Source organism: Monodon monoceros, unplaced genomic scaffold, assembly GCF_005190385.1.
Source record: "Monodon monoceros isolate NGI ecotype Baffin Bay Population unplaced genomic scaffold, NGI_Narwhal_1 Super_Scaffold_3, whole genome shotgun sequence".
In the NCBI taxonomy this organism is placed as follows: Eukaryota; Metazoa; Chordata; class Mammalia; order Artiodactyla; family Monodontidae; genus Monodon; species Monodon monoceros.
Window position 1 is genome coordinate 75,562,318 of NW_021703780.1, and position 19,900 is coordinate 75,582,217.

At 43.8% G+C, this 19,900-nt stretch overlaps 1 protein-coding gene across 16 annotated transcripts in view; it reads right to left on the bottom strand.

Moving 5' to 3' along the window:
* Positions 1 to 19,900, bottom strand: part of CADPS (calcium dependent secretion activator) — a 479,603-nt gene that overhangs the window by 41,644 nt on the left and 418,059 nt on the right. For all 16 annotated transcript variants that reach the window (XM_029242782.1, XM_029242794.1, XM_029242791.1 and 13 more), the window contains one exon: positions 4,953 to 4,985. In XM_029242782.1, the coding sequence (XP_029098615.1) occupies positions 4,953 to 4,985 (33 nt within the window). The remainder of the gene's footprint in view (positions 1 to 4,952; positions 4,986 to 19,900) is intronic.

Sequence of the window (19,900 nt, forward strand, 5' to 3'; positions counted from 1 at the left end):
GGACATTTCATTTATGTTTTAAAAACCTTGGAAAAAACATCAGTGCGGTTCAGCTCACCCAGGTGAACTCCATGAGTCTCTATCTTTTGACTCTTTTTTCTTCATAGCACTCACCAATACCTGACACTGTATTATATATTTATTTGTTTATTGTCTTCTCCCACTAGCACATAAGCTCCATGAATACAGGGACTATATTTGCTCTATTTTCTACTGTGGCCTCAGCATATAAATGAGGACTGGCACATAGTAGGTGCTCAGTAAATATTTGCCAAATGAACAAAATCATGAATGAATAAGCCCCTGTCCCACCTCCTTTTTTTAGACTCCTCAGTCACACTACATGGGTTTTTATTGGATCCCCCACACATTGGAGCTTGTGAAAATCATTTCAATTTCTCTGGGCCTTGGTTATACCACCTGTAAAATGGGATTAATAATAGTTCCCCTACTTACCTTCAAGGATTGTTGTGATCGTCAGCTAAAATAATGGAAGTTAAAATGCCTCGAAGGTCATAAATTGCTACACAAACATAAGCCACTATGATTCTTTCCTCCCCCACACGATTTATCACTTCATGACCTTACCTACCTTTGGAACCTACTTTGGAACCAAGAAGAAAGAAAGGGCTTCAGAGAAACCAACGTCAACATAAAAATGACAAAGTCTCTGCATGGAAATGTGTTTCCTCAGAGTCCTCTGGTTCCCCACTCACAACCATCTTCCATTTTAACCAGCTTTACGTCCAGTTCTAACAGGTCTGTTTTCCATCCTTTGGGGGACCAGGAAGGGGGATGAGGGGACTTATTTGAAACAGGTGTGTTGATTAACGCTCTCACTTTTCGAGATACCCTGAGCTTGAGGGAGAAGGCTGCCGAACTGGAGCACCAGACATGTATATTCAGCATCCCCTGAGGTTTGGGGCTATGAAGGGCAGACGCCCCTATACCTTGAGAGGTCCTTAGGGGAGCGGGGCCACTGGGGAAAGACACAGTCACAATGGTGATCCTTGATCACAGGGAAAACGTTCAAGGACTGTCAGTTCCCTATCGAAAAAGGCAGGGAAGGCTGTGCAATGCATTCTAAGCAGGTTTTCAACCAAAATGGCTAAAATAAGAACTGTCCACCGACCAACAAGCTAACTTGTAGCTGTAGATGGAAAATATTCTTGACTAAACAACTGATGCTATTAGGTAAATGAAGCTTTATACCACATGGCTATCTAGTCACCATGGGAAAGACTTCAGGTGACGGTGTTTAATATCTCACAATTCCATTTTTTATTTTAAGTGAGGCTTGGACAGACTGATGGCATAGGACGTAGATGTTAGAAAATAATTAAACAAACAACGACTATATAAATGTCTGTATAGTTAACTCCATCCATGTGTGGAAGACATTGTTTGTGAAGAAGCCACTTGGTGGCTTGGAAGAAACAGGACATTTTAACTGTAGCTTGCTCCTCCCAGGATATTGCTGAGCTTGAGGAAAACAAATTCAAATTTTCGGCATCTTAAGCAAGCCCTAATTAGGAATGCAAATCTGCTCTGAACTGAAGGGTCGAACACTCCATCTAAGACAAAGAGATATGCTTTGGGGATTATGCAATGTTTTGAATGACCCGGTAACAGCGCTTCTCTCTCTTAGTGTCGAGAATTAAGAGACAAACCTCTGAGGTAACTAAATACTAGTCCCCACAAGGAACTAAACCAATAAACCGTGTGCTAAAAACCTCACAGGGCAACAGAGGTCAACTCAGTCTTCAGAGCTAGAAGAAACTTGAAAGGTGATCTTATCCAATGGTTCTTAAACCTGGCTGCAAATGAGAAGGATATGGGAAGCTTTAAAGAAAAAACCTGATGCCTAAAAAACAAGAACCAAACACACAAACAAAACTGATGTCTAGACCCCATACCCAGAGATTCTGCTTTAAGTTGGCAAGCAACCTCAGGCTACCCCTCGTAAAACCTCCCCAGATGTTTCCAATATACAACACCAAGGTCCAGAATCACTGGTTCCCAAACTTGCACCATCTATCAGAATCAGGTGGAGAGCTGTTCTAGAAAGAGATTTCCAGGCTTTACCCCAGAACGACTGAATCAGAATCTCTGGAGGCAAGGGGCTGGGAATCTCTATTAAAAAGAACCCCACAAAAACAAACCAAAAAACCCTTGCCAAGTATCACCTCTGCACATTCTGGTTTGGGGACCACTGATTTAATAGGTGATATTTGCTGGTGAGCTGGTCAACTGACTCTTCAAAACAAAAACAATGAAACAAAACAGCAAACCTTGATCTGTAGTGCTCGCCAGTTTCTGTGGTGTAAATACTCCCTCCATGGCTGAGTCTGAGCTACCAAAGTGCCCTCACTGAAGGCAGAGCTGGAGAGAAGTGCACGCAATTGACTTTTGGGAGCCAGTGCTAGCAGGCTCTATGTATCAGATTGCGAGCACGTGAGTCTTCACGCTCCCATTTACTCGACAGGTGACCTTGACAGCCACTTAACCTCCCTGCGCCTCAGTTTCCTCAGCTGTGACACAGGAAGATCATATTACTCCCTTCATTCATAGGGTTGTTCTGAGACGTAAATGATGACTATTTACTCTACGTGAACAATGTACAGGTAGTACCTGTGTATTCTGTACGATCATTTTCTAGAAAACTGTGTATTTGTTAAAACTTACTATAACACCGTCTGTTACAAAAAATACTTTAACGAACTTAATTTTAAAGTTTAGCTTTGTCCCAAGCTGTACTAAGTGGTGAAATCATGGTGAGAGGGCACATTTGATGTGCCGATCGTATTTTTTCTAATACTCAGTTATCCAAACAGAGATGTGCCGATCGTATTTTTTCTAATACTCAGTTATCCAAACAGAGATGCTTCTCCGTGCGCTACAGGAAATCATCTTGCAAATGAGGTAGTGTTTAAGAGCATGGTTTAAGTCTCAGCTCTGCCCCTTATCACCTGCGGGATCCTCAGCAAGTCAACCTCTCTGTGCCACAGTATCCTCACCTTAAAGTGGGATTGTTGTGAAGGTTAAGTGTAAAGTACTCTGAACGGCGCCTGGCACACAGTGGCTGCTTTGTAAGGCTTGGCGGCTGTTTCTGTTTCTATGGTATTGTGTATCATCGGTGGGAAATGCACCCCATTTGGGGACATGCTGCATCCTTTTCTTCTGCCTCCCTGGAGGGCCGACACTTGGCTCATTGATTTTTGTTCCCTTTCACCTTGACGTAGAGTCCATTTTTTCCTCATCTTTACAATAAATCTGAGCCTGGCTGGCAGGAAGTAGGTTGAACCAATGAACATTGCCGATACTTGACTTTCTGACCTACCCCAAATAATCCGACCTCCTCAATAATTTCAGCCAGATCATTTTTTTCCCCAAGTATTTGGGTTTTGCCTACCCGGTCGCCTGTTTATATCTCACTGGTGAGATCTCCCCTCTGCTTTGAGGTATAAGAGAAAACAGACTTCAGCTACCAGATCTTCGGGTTGAGGACTAGAATTTCCATTTCTATTACTGTTGAAGCCCAGTGCAGGCCAGGGTGGATGTCAGCAAATTCACACACACACACCCCCCCCCCCCGACCCCGTGCAATAGAGCAGAGCACTCCCTCGCCCCTCCCTCAACCCAAGGGCCTTGCTGCTGCTGCTGAAATATCTAGTGAGTGCCAGGTACAGGGCTGAGCATCCCAGATGTGGACCATATCATCCGCACAGCAAGTCTGTGCCGTGGGTATTATTATCTTTATTTTAAGGATGGAGAACCAGCTCAGAGAATTTGAGGAGTTTGCTCCCTGTGAACTGAAAGTTTCTACTTTGGGGCTTGGGAAGATAAATTACTTAACTTCTCTCCTTGCTCCAGGTATGTGACCTTTTTCTCTTCTCTATTATAAGGACTATCTAGGTGAAGGAGTCGGAGGTCCCCCAATGAGAAGTATTATATAAATTCAAAGCATAATTATTGATTGTACATTCTTTCATTAAACAAACAAAATGTATGCTAATGCTAAACTCACTCCAATTTTCCATTTTGCCATCCTTTGAGAAATAAGCCAATAAACCATTACACACTTAGCTTCCTGGGGAAATGAATTTAAATGTAAATATAAATCCTTTTAGAAAAAAAACAAATTTTAACAAATAAGTATTTGAACAAGGAGGGTACTTAATCACGGTCAGAATGAGAAACCCTCAGTACAAGCCCGTTGGTGGCTGTTGAGATAAGCTCTCTAAATTTAATATTTTATAATAGACTCACACCTCTTTTGTTAGAAATGGAGAAACAGAATCATTTTCTTTTCTCCTTCACTGGAATATATTTAAATCTCTCCAATTCTATTTTGCTAATAGGCAGGGCAAAGTCTGTCTATAAATGTATCCTGATTTATCACAGGTAATCCCACACTCTAGCATTCATGTGTAGAACTTAACCTCAATTTAAATGTAAATTCTGGGCAACTTTGAGTGCTTTATCTGTGAACTTGGAGAGTGCCCTTCATTAACGAGGTCTGCACTAATTATAAGCAGCTTTGTAAGTTTCCCTTAAAACAATTGCAGAATTGGCCCCAAAATGAACAAATTCCCAATTTATTTGTTTTAAAAAATTACTGGCACCCTTGTGCAAATTTCTGCCTAAGGCCCTGCTCCCAAGGTGTGCAGGCAGGAGGGGAAGGGAGCTGGATGATAACAGAACGAAATATACCAGAGAAACCAATGAACATAGAAATGAAAGTGAACTGGGTTTACCCTCAAAATAGGATCTCTTTTTCCTGTTGAAGGAAACTACAGTTTCCTACCCTCTTGTCGTCTCAAAACAATTTTACTGTGAAATATTCTTCGCTTCCTTTTGACTATACAGTTTAGTGGCAACTAATGAAAAGAGCACCATCAAAATTCTTACGAAAGCCAAAACACCCACAAAAACATTTTTCAAATACTCACAGGTACATCCACATATTTGGAAGCTGCCTTCACCTAAGGAGGAAAGAAGAGGATGGAAGTGAGGGTGGTGTTTATGTTTAATTGTTCACAGCTCAATGCTGTATCACCATCAGAGTTAAAACAATATGCTGGCAGACGGAGCTGACCAGGAAACACAGAAAGGTACTAAAAAAATAAAATCTGTTTGCTAATTTTTTTTACCCTGCAAGCCAGACCCACTGCTTTGGAGAGAAAGAGAGAGAGGGAGAGGAGAGAGAGGGAGGGAGGGAGGGAGAAGGAAAGAGAAAAAGACAGCAACATTTTTACTGAGATTCTGTAGCTGGTGTGGGAGATCTGCATTTTCCTCCCTCCCTTTCAAAGGGAGAAAAATGGCTGTAGCTAAACCCAGACCATTGAGTGGAGGGCTCACCAGTCTAGAAAAGCAGTTAAGTCCACTGTCACTTCTTGTTCCTTGGGGTCTTCGTATAATCTGGCTACAGGTTTGTCCTAATTGAATCTTTGAGTTCTCACTTTCCAGTAACTCTCTTCTAGAGAAGGGGATGTAGCGGGTGGGCACCCTTAGCCCAGAGGGAGATGGGTGTCTGTGGGAGGGGGTTGGGAGGGTACCAGAGCCGTTCAAAACTGTCCCAAGGCTGTTGTTATGTCTCCTGCTTTTAAATAATAAAAAACCCAGAAGGGAAGCGCAGGAAGAGGGTATGACATTTATTTTCAGTTCTGGCGGAGGGAGTGTGGTGGAGTACGTACAGTGTTTGAGAGCATGGAATTTGGAGTCAGATCTGGGTTCAAATCCAAGCTCTACGACTTACAAGCTGTGTGACCTTGGACAAGTGACTTCTCTCTGAGCCTCAGTTACCTCATCTGCAAAATGCAGATACCATTAGGTAACTGTTGCAGCAGGTCGACACAAGGGTGAATACACACAGAGTCCTGGGACACAGCAAGCACAGAATAAATGGGGGCTGAGAGGATCGATTCACAAGCAGATCTGGCGGGGCTCTGGGTCCTGTGAGAAGTCAATGAACAGCTGGGTTTGAGGAACAGAAGCTGAGGAGGATGTCTGATATTCTATGCGTTTCATTTTGACTCGGGTCACACACGTTCCACTTAGCACAGGTAAGACCGAGGGGCTACATTTGGGAACAGAGGAGCGTTTTCAGTTTTGTCGGCAAGTACCAAGACTGCGGTGCACACCCAGCACTTAGGATGTCTTTTCACATCTCAGGTGGGCTGCCTCTTGCCACCTGGCTGAGACCAGTATTGGGAGTCACTACCTCTACCCCCATGTCTCCCAGGAAAGTATCCAGGGGAGTGTTTCTCCCTGTTGCAATTTTCTCAAAGCCACTTTTCAAAATGTCAAATCTCAAGAAAAAAGTCAGTGAGCAAATGGGTGGGGTGGAAAGAGTCCAGGATTTAGAGTCAAAAGTTTTGTAAGTGATAGAACTAGTTGACCTTGGGATCATCACTTCGAGTCTCTTCGCCTGGGTTTCTCGATTTCTAGAACAAGGTGATACCACTGTGTACTTTGTACGGCTGAGAGCGTGATCAAGTGACAAAATGTACGGGGAAGTGTTTCATAAACTTTAAAGGGCGGAACACACATCAATTAGTTAATTATTGAGAGGACAATGCATTCTATCTCCTGGAATCATCGCCAGCACCCAAGATGATTCCTAGAGTCTCCAGTTACAGAATCTCTCAGAACCCTACATTTTTTCCCTTTGCAGCACTGATTGCAATTGCAATTCAGTAATTTTGGTGCCATGTCTGTCTCCCACAGAATGTCATGTCTTGTCCCTAGCTGTCTCCCCAGTGACTCACTTGTTACCCGGCTTAGAAAGGGTACTCAGGGAAAATTTGTAGAAGGAAGGAGAAAAAGCTAGTGACCAGTGCCGGCTTCAGGATGGTTGAGGAATAAACGGACCAGATTGAGAAGCCACTGCCTGAGTTAGTCTGAAGGCCAACAGTGTTGCATATAAAGCTGGATGCTTGCAAAGCTTGGTGAGTGAAGGAAGCCACGCCAGGCCATTAAGGGGGGGTATGAGGAAAGCTTTCCAGAATTTGCCTAAATAACATTTTACTAAATGATTCTCAACCCGAAATCTTTCCTCTTTATTCCTGTTCTAGAATTTCGTTTGCGCAAGAAGGTGGCTTTCCTTTCAAATCTCCTCTGTGTACTTTAATATATAACATTTGTATGATGTTTTGCACTTTGCAAAGCACTTTCACGCACTGTTTCTTCTCTAAGCCACCCTGCAAAAGGGTGGCTATTAACTGTTTATCTATTCACTACTGAGAACACTAAAACCCACAGAATTTAAGAATTTATTTCATCGTGATCTGAGCCAGAAGACAGAGAAGACTGGACTCACATGAGGGTCTCCCGAGCCCCACTTTTTCCTTTTGAACTCCTGGCCTTTTCACCAGTGGTAGAAAGTATGAGGAATTTAAGCATCAGTGGTCAGGGCAGGTGCTGACAAAACAATTCTTCTCAGCTACAAATTGCCTCCTTCCCTCTGTAGACTTAGTGCTTGGCAGTTGGTAGGAGTTTTGCTACAGCTGAAATGATCAACCTTGAAACACACCCACTCTTACCACCAACATGCAGTTTCAACCCAGAAAATGACACCAGCCGAAGTCTATTCCTTTCAAAGCAGTTTGGGAAGATAAGGCAAGCTCTATGTCATGACGGAAACCATCCCCTCTCCTACATGCACTAGCCTTCAGTTTGTTGGTCTTTTTTTAAATCTGGTAACTGCTGACTTGCATTTAGTCCTATTGATCTTTCTCCCATCCCATAAAAACAGGGAAAAACAGCTCAGAGTAAACTGTGGTCCTATGAGGATTGTATCATTTTTTGGTCCTGGCCATTGAACTTGAAGAAAGGTGTTGAGGATACAGGGCAGTCTGGAAGTGTCTTCTACAAGAAAAGTAAAGGAGAAGGCATCTTGCCTGGAAGAGGAAGGGCTAACGGCAAACGAAATGAAAACTTTCACGTGGTTAATCAAGAACCTTCAATGTTGAAGGGTTAAAATTGGTCACGGTGGTTCTAGAGCATAGAATCAGGATGAATGAGTAACATGACGGGGCCCCAGAAGAAGGTGCGAACAGCTATCTCAGTCTAGCCAGGCATTGGCTATCTCTGGTGATCAAGAACTCCTTGCTGGAAAAAAAAACACAAAAAAACCCTCTTTGCTGGAGGAGCTCAAGCAGGAGGTATGTAGGATGCTCCGATGTGAGACTTTCCTTATGCGAGAGGTGACCTGTAAGGCTGCTTCCTGGTCTCTGTTGTTCACCTCCGTAAGAGGTAGAAAGCTGTCATCAGTTCTGTTTTTTTTTTTCTTTTTTCGTTTTTTTTTTTTTTTTTTTTTTACAGTATACATGTTGGGATATAGCAGAGTGAATAAACTGACAGAACCAGGATCAGAACTCTGGTCCCTAGAACCCTCTCCTGCCTAATGTCAACAGTGCTACCTTTTTAAGCATCATGTTTCTTTGAAGTATCCATAGGACTGACCATGTTTTTGGCCAGCTATACTCTAAGTAGAGAGGAAGGACCAGATCCTCCCCACCCACTAAGGGTTTGGAATTATTGCCAAGGGTCAGAAAGTCCAAGCGCACACCAGACACTATGTCTAGATCAAATAAACAACAGACCTTGTAATCTACACAAGACTATTTCCCATTACATATACATGTTGTTTTGATGAATAAAATACAGATTTCTTAAAAAGCACAACCTATTTTATAAAATTTTGTCATTATGCGTTTTTTCCCATCAAGGGCTGTCAAAAGTGTGTGGGTTTGTGTGTAATTTTCATTTCTTTTTTAACTTTAAAAGAACTCTTCTTGGTGAAGTGGCTAAAAGGTTGGGCTGAGGATTGGCAGGGTTAGAAGTCGGGCTTTGCCATTTTCTAGCTTGGTGACTTTGACCGGCTTAACTTCTGAGCCTCCTCTGCAAATGGGACAATTACAATGTTTCTCAAAGGAATATGGAGAGGATTGAATGAGGTAATCCATCCAAGGGTACAGAACAGAGCCGGGGACACGGTAAAAGCTAATAAATGTACCTCTTCTTACTGGCAATATCGGCTTCCTGGTGTAGATAAAGCCTCTGCTCCTTAGCTTGGCGGAGCCCACGGGCAATTTCTTGCCATGAAAAGGATGCTGGGATCTCCTCAGGTTACCAGGAGGCATCTGAGCTGGTCTTCAGTCTGGCAAACTTCCTGCCAATTCCATGAACACCGTACGCACTGGACTTCTCTCCAGAACACTGAGGCAGCAGCAAAGACCTCTGCTCCCTCCCTCAGGCTGCCCAAGCCGGGGCATGAGTGAGAGGGCAGTTCCCCAAGCCAGGGTGCTCTGTATACTCAATCGCACATCCCTACTTCTCTCTGGCACAAAGCCAAACGTCCCGGGGCATAGGAGAGAAGGCTGCGGGAGAGGCGTTTGCCCCAGACACCTGGTCTGGCGTCCTTTTTCTGCAGGGACTCAACTGCCCTCACGGGAGAGACAAGAACTGTAACTTCAGCCAGACTTCACTTCCTGATCTCCCTGCTTTCTCACCACCCCCTCTGGTGGGACAAAGAATGTCCCTTCTCTAGCAGTATCCATGAACACCCCACCCCCACCCCTCGACCAGACAGAGCCAGTTCTGGGAAGGCAGGTTTGAAAAAGAGACACAAACTAGAAGAGTCTGATGGAGACCAAGAGTGAAGGTGGGAAGATGAGCTGTCAGTGAGCAACCTGTTCACATTTTCACAGGCCTGCAGCAAAGACCGAGTCTTAGGTCCAGGGCACTGCAATAGGGACTGTAGGTAAAGGCAATTGTTTCTTGATTTCTAGTGCCTTCCTTGGATGATGTCTTAATGCACAATCTCTCTAAACACCCAGAATAAGTCATGTCCATCCAACAATTCATAACTGTAAGTTACATTTCTTGAGTGCTTTCGACTTGCCAAGGAGATGAGTTAGGAAGATTGCGTATGTTATATTTAATCCTCACAACGACCTCTGGAAAAGGGTCCTATTAATAGTCCCATTTTACAGTTGACAAAACTGAGGCTAACAGAAAGGAAGCAATTTGGCTTAAAGTCACACAGCTAATAAGTTATAGCTTTGAACCTCCCATCCCTTAAGCTCCCTATTATTCGGTTAAAAAAAAACAACAACCTATCAAACGAGTCATATTTAAGTCTTGTTTCTTTGTGTGTGTAGACACAACCTAAAATGGCTTCTCCAGGAAAAATGTCTGAGAGATTTGAATAATTATCTGCACCGACTCAGTCAGGGCAGAAGGTCCAACACAGTTTCTCTGGCTTTGAACGTCCCAGCTAATTACCTCGACCCTCCACCTGACTTAGCGTGTGTAGACAGCCTTAATGGTTACCCTATTGAGCTCCTCCATTATTTTTCAGGTGCCCAAAGGTAATCTTTTCATTGAACACTCACCATTCCAGGATTTTCACAATGCTGATGACTAAGGGATTTTCTTCTGCCTGGTCCTAATAAGGGGACCTGAGTTAATCACTGTGTAGCTTTGATAGGGAGCACGGCGGGGGCTTAAACCACTTCTCTTGCTTCATTAGGGGAAAAAGCAACCCAGGTGCAGACCACGAGGACCTCAGGGTTTGTTACTATTAAATCAATGCACGGACAAGAAAAAAAAAAGTGGATTAGGCCCTCTTTGCAAACAGAAATCTGGTGGGTAAGACGCAAAGATGGAAGAAAAAAGAAGTCTGAACAGATACCACTGCATTAGTGACTGCCTGAGCTCTCCTTTCTCCCCGTGGTCTCTTAAAAAAAAAAAAAAAAAAAAAAAAGACAAAAACCAACCAAGCAAACGATTTATTCTCTGCACAAGCTGACACCACCCCTGCCTGTTTGACTTCACAAGAACTTGGAGCTGATTTCTCTGTCTTTGCCTACAAACTGCCGACCACACCACTCTTTCAAGGGGCCGGTAACACTTACTTGAGTGTCTGGCTTGTGAAATTTCTGCTGCAAGGAGCATGAGGCTATTTTGCTTCCTTCTCCACTTCCCTAACCCAGGTGATCTTAGAGATCTGGATTTTTTCTTTTTTTTTTTTGAGAGTTAAGGCAGTTTGGTATGTCAACATGCTACTTCGTACCACCATCATCAGTAAAATGATTTTATTAGTTGAATTTTATCATCTATCACCAGCCTTATGTCTAGAATGTAGGCTCTATGAGGAATAAGAACTTCTTTTTCTCTCCTCACTATCTCCACTGCCTGGTATATAGTAGGGGCTCAATAAAAATGTGTTGACTACCATATATAAAAGAGAGAATCAACAAGGACCTACTGCAGAGTACAGGGAACTCCACTCAACACTCTGTTACGGCCTATATGGGAAAAGAATCTGAAAAAGAATAGATATATGCATATGTATAACTAAATCACTTTGCTGTACACCTGAAACTAACACAGCATTGTAAATCAACTATACTCCAATATAAAATAAAAAATTTAAAAAAATGTGTTGACGGAATGAACTTCTGAGCATGGTACTCTTTACTCTGTACCCAGGATAAAGGTTTCTAGTGCTTTCTTGAAGCTGTTACTCAAGCTCTGACACTCTTAAAGAATCACTTAAGAAAAGTGCGATGGGGCACTATCAGTTCAAAAGGAAATGGCTTTTGTTGCTTCTGTGAGATGAGCTTAAAGGGTCTCTTGTGTCCCTACAGTATGAGTACAGCACGGAGGTAAGAGCTCGAGGCCAGGAGTCAGATACCTGGGCTGGCATCTGGTTTGATCAGCCACCAGTTGTGGGCCAGGCAATTAACTTCTCTAAGCGTCAGTTTCCTTCTTGGAAAATAGAGATAATGACAATATTTCCTCCTCATGGGGTGGTTGTACAGATTATTAATAGAAAAAAGAGATTTCTTAAGGGCTTAAAACGTGCAGGACACTATTCTAAGCATTTGACTTGTATTAAATTCATTTAGTGCATGCAAAGCATCAAATGAGTCACTGTATGTGAAAACCTTTGCACAGGGCCTGGCACATAGTACGTGCTCAATAAATGTTGCCGATTATTTTTATATTCGCTTTTCCTTTCACGTCCGAAGGGGCTGATTTGATAGTTCAGGTTCCAGGGCACAGGCTGGGCTATGTTTGCTAGTGGGTGGGGTTGTTAAACCTTAAACATTTGCACGCTGAGGTATGTGGTTCTGTTTCATGGTTGGAAAGCTTCATGATGTCTGTGACTAATCCTGCTGTAAGAGGCCTGGCCATCTTACTTCCTCTCTTCTTTGCTGGCCCTGTACCAGGTTGTGGTCTGGATTCTCTCTCTATTCTATTTCTCCTTGGATCCTCAGGCCTCAGCTCTTAACAAACAGATCCCTGGAGACCAGCAGGGCTCCACAGAGTTCTCTGCAATGGAATATGGACCCAAAGCCCACCTCACAATGTGGTAGCTTATTATTTTGCTCCCTGTGTGGGCATGCCACTCCCATTGAGAAGTGGGGTCTATTATTGCTCCATTCCCCTTGAGCCTGGGCTGGCCCGTGACTGCCGTGACTAAGAGAGTATGATGGAGGTGACGCCCTATCAGCCCTGAGCCTAATCTTGGAGAGGGCCAGCAGCTTTGCTTCTTCACCCTTGAAAGCCAGCTGCCACTAAGTGCAGCTGTGCCGAGACTGCCATGCCATCGGAAGCCCAAGGCACGTGGAGAAGCTCAGCTGGATGAGACCCCATATGGGGGAGAAATAGGCACATGGAGACACACCTCAAGCTATCAGACATTCAGCCCCAGTCCAGCCAAGCAAGTGACCCCTGTCAGTGCAACATGGAACCAAAGAATCCCCTAGCCAAGCTCTTCCCAGATTTCGGACCCACAAAATCGTACACAAAATAAACAGATCGTTTTAAGCCACTAACTTTGCCACAGTGTGTTATGCAGCAATAGATAACCAAGATATTCAAGAAGGTGTCACTTGGTCTCCTATTTCCCCAATTTTATCCATTGCATGTATTTTCCTGGAGGATGCTGTGGGGAGGTCACTGATGGTCTAGGACAGGATTTGGGCATTCCTGGGTCTCCTGGCTATAAAAGGAGACCAGCTGATTTTCACCTGATTCTCAATGATATTTACTGAGCATGTATGTATGGGGCACTGAGCTAGACACCTCATGTATAACTAACTCAATTAGTCATTCCTGTAGAACATTAGAAGGCTCATTTCACCATCCCCGCTTCACAGATGAGGACACTGAGGTTCAGAGAGGTTAAGCAAATCTCTAGAGGTAAACCAGTAAGTGTCCAAGCCCAGGTCTGGTTATTAAGTGCAGAGTCCTTTCAGGACGTCAAGTTGCTGATATTGTGAAAATGTTGTGTCATTCTAAAGCTATTTCTTACCTAATAATCACCTGGGATCTGGGAGAAGGCGAGCCGGCTTGTGGGACGTATAGGGACTTTGGGTCAGACAGAGCTTTGTTGGAATTATGCTCCATCACTTACTAGTTAGATGAACTTAGGAAAAATTTTTAAGCTCCCACAGCTTCTATAATCTCATCTGCAAAATGAGGGTTACAACAATATCTTCTTTAGGAGGTTCATGTGAGGCTGAACAGGTTGACATCATGTTAAGTGCTCAGTGCAATGTCTGGTACCCAGTAAGAGCTCAAGAAGTATTACCTAATATTGTTACTAGTGTTTCAGTCACTTGTCGTCACCTGTGAGTTGACTGTACCAAGTGTGTTCCCATCTATAGTTTATAGACTAGAAAAAAGGCTTGGCAAACTCTGGCCTGTGGGTCAAATCTAGCCTGCTGCCTGTTTTTGTGTGGCTCATGAGCTAAGAATGGTTTTCACATTTTTAAATGAAGGAAAATCGAAAGAAGAATCACATTTCCTGACATGTGAACATTACAGGAAATTGACATTTCCATGTCCATCAATAAAGTTTTATTGGGACACAGTCATGCCTATTCATTTACATCTTGTCGATAGCTGCTTTCACGCTACAAGGGAGGAGGCTGAGTCTCTGTGACAGAGACTATGAGGCTTGTAAAGTGAAAAATATTTACTATCTGCCTGTTTCCAGAAAAAATTTTCTGACCTCTGGACTAGAGGAGGAGCCATTGGGGTGGGGGGTAGGGGAAGAGTCATAAAATGTAAATTTCTAATCTTAATATGACCATTAACTAGTTGACCGACTCCTTGTCTAACCTGTTGGCCTCCTGTCCTTACCTACTATAATAGGGCACAGAGCTAAATGTTTTCCCCTGATTCCTTCCAGAAATACGACTCTTAGATGGTGTATGAGGCAGGTGCTAGGAAGAATGTGGAATAGGAAACACTTCCCACACCTTGAAAAGTTTATAAATACTCTAGCAGTAAAACAAAAGGCTATTAATATCTTAGTATTAATAAGAGCTCTGGAAATGAGGCTCCAGGAAAAATGATAGTACCAGGGAAAAGGAAAAAACAGTAGAGGTAAAGACCATTCACACAGGTACCAGGCAATGTGGCAGGGACCAGTGGGTAGACTTGGCGATGAAATATCAGGATTCCAACAGGCAGCATGTGTTACTCATTTACCCTGTGCCAGGCACTGTTTTCACTGTTTCTTATGAACCACCTCCCATAATACTCCCAGTACCTTCGAGATGCAGCCTCGTCATCTGTACCTCTCTGTGCTGTTGTGAGGGTTAATGAAGATGATACACACACAGGGGCAGAATAAAGTACATGGCAAGTCCTCAGTACGTGCCAGCTGCTATTACTACTGTTGGAACTGCACGCCAAAGGAACAGCCTTTCTATTCTACTGGCAAAATCAGCTAATTTGCCCTGAGTGCCTACGTTTGCCCATATTTTCCCTCAACCTCCAGTTTTCATGCTCTCTCTCTTTTTTTTTTTGCGGTACGTGGGCCTCTCACTGTTGCAGCCTCTCCCGTCGCGGAGCACAGGCTCCGGACGCGCAGGCTCAGCGGCCATGGCTCACGGTCCCAGCCGCTCCGCGGCATGTGGGATCCTCCCGGACCGGGGAACGAACCCATGTCCCCTGCATCGGCAGGCGGACTCTCAACCACTGCGCCACCAGGGAAGCCCCATGCTCTTTTTGTGGCAGAAATGGAATGGGCAGGGTTCTATCTAAATGCACATAGCTCCGATGATAAGCATCGCTCAGGCCAGTAACATGGGAGAACCACGAGCACAGCATTCATGAGCAGAATGGAAATACCCGAAAAAGGATGCGGTCATTTCTCATGGGGATTAGAGGAAGGGCAGGGAAATGGCTGAGAGCACAGACTCTGGGGTTGGATGGTGTAGGGCCAAATTCTAGATCCAACACTTACTAGACAATTGACTTCACTTTTCCATGCCTTACTTTCCTCATCTATAAAATGGGGATAATAGCACTCTTCATAGAGTTGCTGGGTTACTAAGCGAATTTCTAGAATAGTTCCTGGGGCATAGTAAGTAAGAACTATGTGTCAGCTATTAGTATCATTTCTGCTGGAAAATCAAGTTGCTTTAGGTAGTTAGGCTTGTATATTAAGCTTGGTCTGGCACTATCGGACAGCTACAAGTGACTATATTTAAATAAACGAAAACAAAATGCGATTAAAAAATCCAACTTTTTAGTTGAACTAGTCACATTTCAAGTACAGGTGGCTGGTGGCTACTGTATTAGACAGTTCAGATATAGAAAATCTCCATCACTAGAGAAAGTTCTATTGGACAGCGCTGGTCTAGACTCAAGAGACATTCGTAAATATAGGTTATTACATTTTTCAGTGATAAGAGCGAAGAGGTGTGTCATTCAGTTCCCACGTTAGAACAAGAGATCAGCTGGAAGCAGCAGCAGGGGAAGGAAAAGGACATGGGTGTCAAGAGCATCGTCTTGTGGATGAAACAAGAACTAAAGGTGGATGGGTACTATGTAAAGTGACTGGTAGTACTGACGTAACTGTAACAGGATGGGGGGTGGAAAGTGGAGAGGGCAAAGTGAGTATCTATTGTACTACAGCAGGGAGGTAAATCATCTCTATGATCAATAAACCTAGAAACTGCAGTATAGGAACAGTGCTTAGAGCTAGGAAGATAAAGGCAAACTTGTTTGCAAGGGTCCCTTCTGGGGTAAGGGATGGAGGATGGAAAGGGATGCGACAGAGAACTGTTGCTTTTTAAAAAAATAATTATTGTGTTTCTGTACTATTTCACATTTTAACCACGTATGTATATTTCTTTCGTAGAAAGTTATTGCAAAAAGAACAAAACAAGTGGTAGAATTTTCAGCATTCGAGCATTTGCGGGAAGAATGTATCTTCTCCAGGGTAACTTCTTCAAGGTTTTTGCGTGACTGAAATCATGATTCTGAGAAGCAAAATGTAGCAAACCACCTCCCGCTCCCCAATACATAATCTGGATGCTCTAAGTGCATCTTGGGAAGAGGAATAACCGGTAAGTGCCAACCAAGGGACTGACGGCTTGGGGGAGACAGAATGTGCCAGTGGGTGGATGTACTGGGACTGTGTGTGCGGGTGAGCAGTTGAGCAAACCTCGGTGGCTCTTGCTTGGGGCCAAGTAACAATTACAGTGAAAGCCCTTTCCAACAATTTCTGAGCACTGGAGAAAAACACAACCCTTGAAGTAGATCTGGAGTCACAGACAGTGTGACGGATTCCCAGAGCTCTGCCACCAGAGGGGCTGAAATGTTTTCGATGCTTGCTGAAGATCAAGGGTGTTTCAGGCCAACTGTGAAATGCTGTGCCCGTGTCAGCACCGTGTACATGCTGCATAGATGCACATTCACTGTGAGGCCATCTTCCCTTGCTTTCCTTTTTAGGAGGGCCAGATTTTATAAATACTGTTTTTACAGATGTAGGAACTGTGATACCAAAAATTTTTTATGGGTGGGTCATCAGATGGTCATTGCTCAGAAAGATAATCTCTGGCTTTGAAAATGTGATTCATATTTGAAAGAGTTAAGCATCAAAATGTTTTAAAATAAAATTTCTCTAAATTGCCTATAAATGAAACCAGGGTTTTTTGGTTTTTTTTTTCAGATAATAGAAAGAGAATATTGGATTCTAAGTCTGGACTCTCACTACTGTTCCTGCAATGACTGACTATATGAACTTTGGAACAGCAATTGTTTAGTTTTCTCATAGACAACATAGAAATAATTAATACCTGATATATAGTCATATATAAAAATATGGATGCATTCACCAATGACTAAATGCCTGATTTACACTAACTTATTTAACTCTTTTAAGAACTTGTCTCCTCATTTTACAAATGAAGGAACTGTGTCTCAGAGAAGTTAAGTTTCTTCCCCCAGGGAACACAGCTAAGAAGGGGTAGAACTAGGATTTGAACCCGAATGGATCTGACTTCAAAGGATTCACTACTGCATTATGCCTTCTCCTACCCTGCCCTACCTTTTTCACAAGATAATTTACTAAAGTCTGAAGATAAAATCCAGACAATAGCCTATGGATGTACTTTGAAAAGCAAAAAGAGTTACATTATGATTTTATTCACCGATTACCACAAGACCTCATATGTAATGACTGATGTAACCATCGTTGATATTCTGAAATGACCTCTGAGGACCGCTGTAGAGCTTCAGAGGGGCTAGGGAAAGGTGGGAGAGAGCCCAGGCTTTCCCGGAAAGCATCCTTAGGCAAGAACGTGAGTTGCAGGGCTGCTGGCTGATTGCACGGCTTCTGTGCATGTTCATAAATATTGATTGTGATTAAACTATTATCATAGTAATGAGGGTAATAATACCTCCTCCAGCCCATCCCACCGCACTACTCAAAATCCCCACCTTTCATTAAACAAAGAGCTGCTGGCACTGCTGGGGAGTTGGGCAAGAGGCAGGGAAATGGTCTCTATTAAGCAAAAGCGTTCTGCTCCACGCGCTGATTAGGAGCCGCAGCCTCATTAACAAGGAGAATTGTTCTCGTCTCCTGTTGCTCAGGGTACTGTGCTCCGAGACTGGGTCCAGGAAGTGTATGTTCTCATCTCTCTTCACCCCCCTGGGGCTTCCGAACAGATGCCTGATTGAAGTAGACCTGTTTTTCCTTCCACTCTCCCTCATTTCTGTCCCAACACTTCATTCCCAGAGAGGATTTCTGCAAGGCTCAAGGGCTCCTCCAAACCTACCGTTGTAATGCTGCTGAGATTTAACACTGGTTGCATGCTTATTATTTGGCTGGCACGAGGCTAAGTGATTTATTAGTAATTAACCCTCACGGGGGGGGGGCATGATGATTATCACCATTTACAGATGAGGAAACTGAGGCTCAGAGAGGTTTAGTGACTTCCTGCAAGACCCAAAGCTGGCAGCACCATGAAGTTGGTATGTGAATGTGGATCTGTTGGACTCCAGGGTTTGTACCCTCTCAAGGATGCTGAGCTGCTCTTCCATGCTTATTTACACGGCATCCTCTCGTTTTAGGAGAAACTCGGAAGGGCAAATTGGAAAGTTTAATTTTGTAAAATCTCGAAGCAGGCATGAAGGCTTATTTTTATTTGATTGTAAGTGGAGGTGGGGGGGCAGGTGCTTTGCCCACCTCTGGCATTTTTAGGTTTTGTTTTGCCTTATAAACGTCTCTCAGCGCTAACAAGCCCAATCGAACGCAAGCTGGAAGAGACCTAGGACCATGTCTTACTCGTGCCCCTGCTTCCGCATGGTCTGGGTGCGAAGCCGACGAGGCTTGTACCGTCATTACTGAACATTAATGTTTCTGCACGAAGGGACCACCTGTCAGCCCTGCTGCCCTCCTCTTCTCCCCACAGCTGCCTCAGCCTGAACTCGAGGGTATAGATTGTTTACATCACCGTTGCCAGTGACAACCTGTCTCTTGTAGCCAGCCTAGATCTGCTACGGAGTGGAGAGGTTTCTTTTTTTTTTTTCCTTCTCCCCCCACCCCCACCCCGCTCAGCTCAGGTAAAGGGTGGGGGAAACAAACACATGGATTGGATAGGAGGTCTGGGTTCTGTGACCAAACGAGTGGTTCAAGTCATTTTCCTTCCCTGGCCTCAGTTTACACAGCTGCAAAATGGGGTGACTAGAATGTATCACAACTTCCCGAACTTCCGGCATCAATACCACCTTCCCCATTTGGGCTATTGCCCATGTGCCATCTGTACTCTATTTACTTATTTACTTAATATTTTCCTTTAAATTGGCTCTCTTTTAAAAACTACTTAATTATAAAAAGGAACTTGGTGTCACTACATACATGGAAACTAAATATCACTCTCAATAAGAGAAGCATAAAAATAAATACAACTTAAATATTAGGTTGACATTATGGAAAAACCCGAGCGAACTTTTTGGCCAACCCAATGCAGCGACATTATTACTTCCTAGGTAGGCAGGGTTGCCTGCGGCGGGTCCAGAGCCTGAGGCCTGCTCACTCTCCCTCTTTCTCTTCATTAGACATGAAGATGTGAAATTTTAGAGAAGTGTGAGAGGAAGATAAGCCCTCAAACGAAACTTTCTCCTTGATAGAAGGATAAGGAAGAAAATAAAATTTAAAAATAACCCTCTCGGGCTTCCCTGGTGGCGCAGTGGTTAAGAATCCACCTTCCAATGCAGGGGACACGGGTTCGAGCCCTGGTCCGGGAAGATCCCACATGCCGCGGAGCAACTAAGCCCATGAGCCGCAACTGCTGAGCCTGAGCTCTAGAGCCTGCAAGCCACAACTACTGAGCCTGTGCTGTAGAGCCTGCGAGCCACAACTACTGAGCCCACGTGCCACAACTACTGAAGCCCACACGCCTAGAGCCCGTGCTCCACAACAAGAGAAGCCACCGCAATGAGAAGCCCGCGCACCGCAACGAAGAGTAGCCCCCGCACGCCACAACTAGAGAAAGCCCACGCGCAGCAACAAAGACCCAACGCAGCCAAAAATAAATAAAATAAAAAAAAAATAACCCTCTCACAATTTGATTGGTTCTAT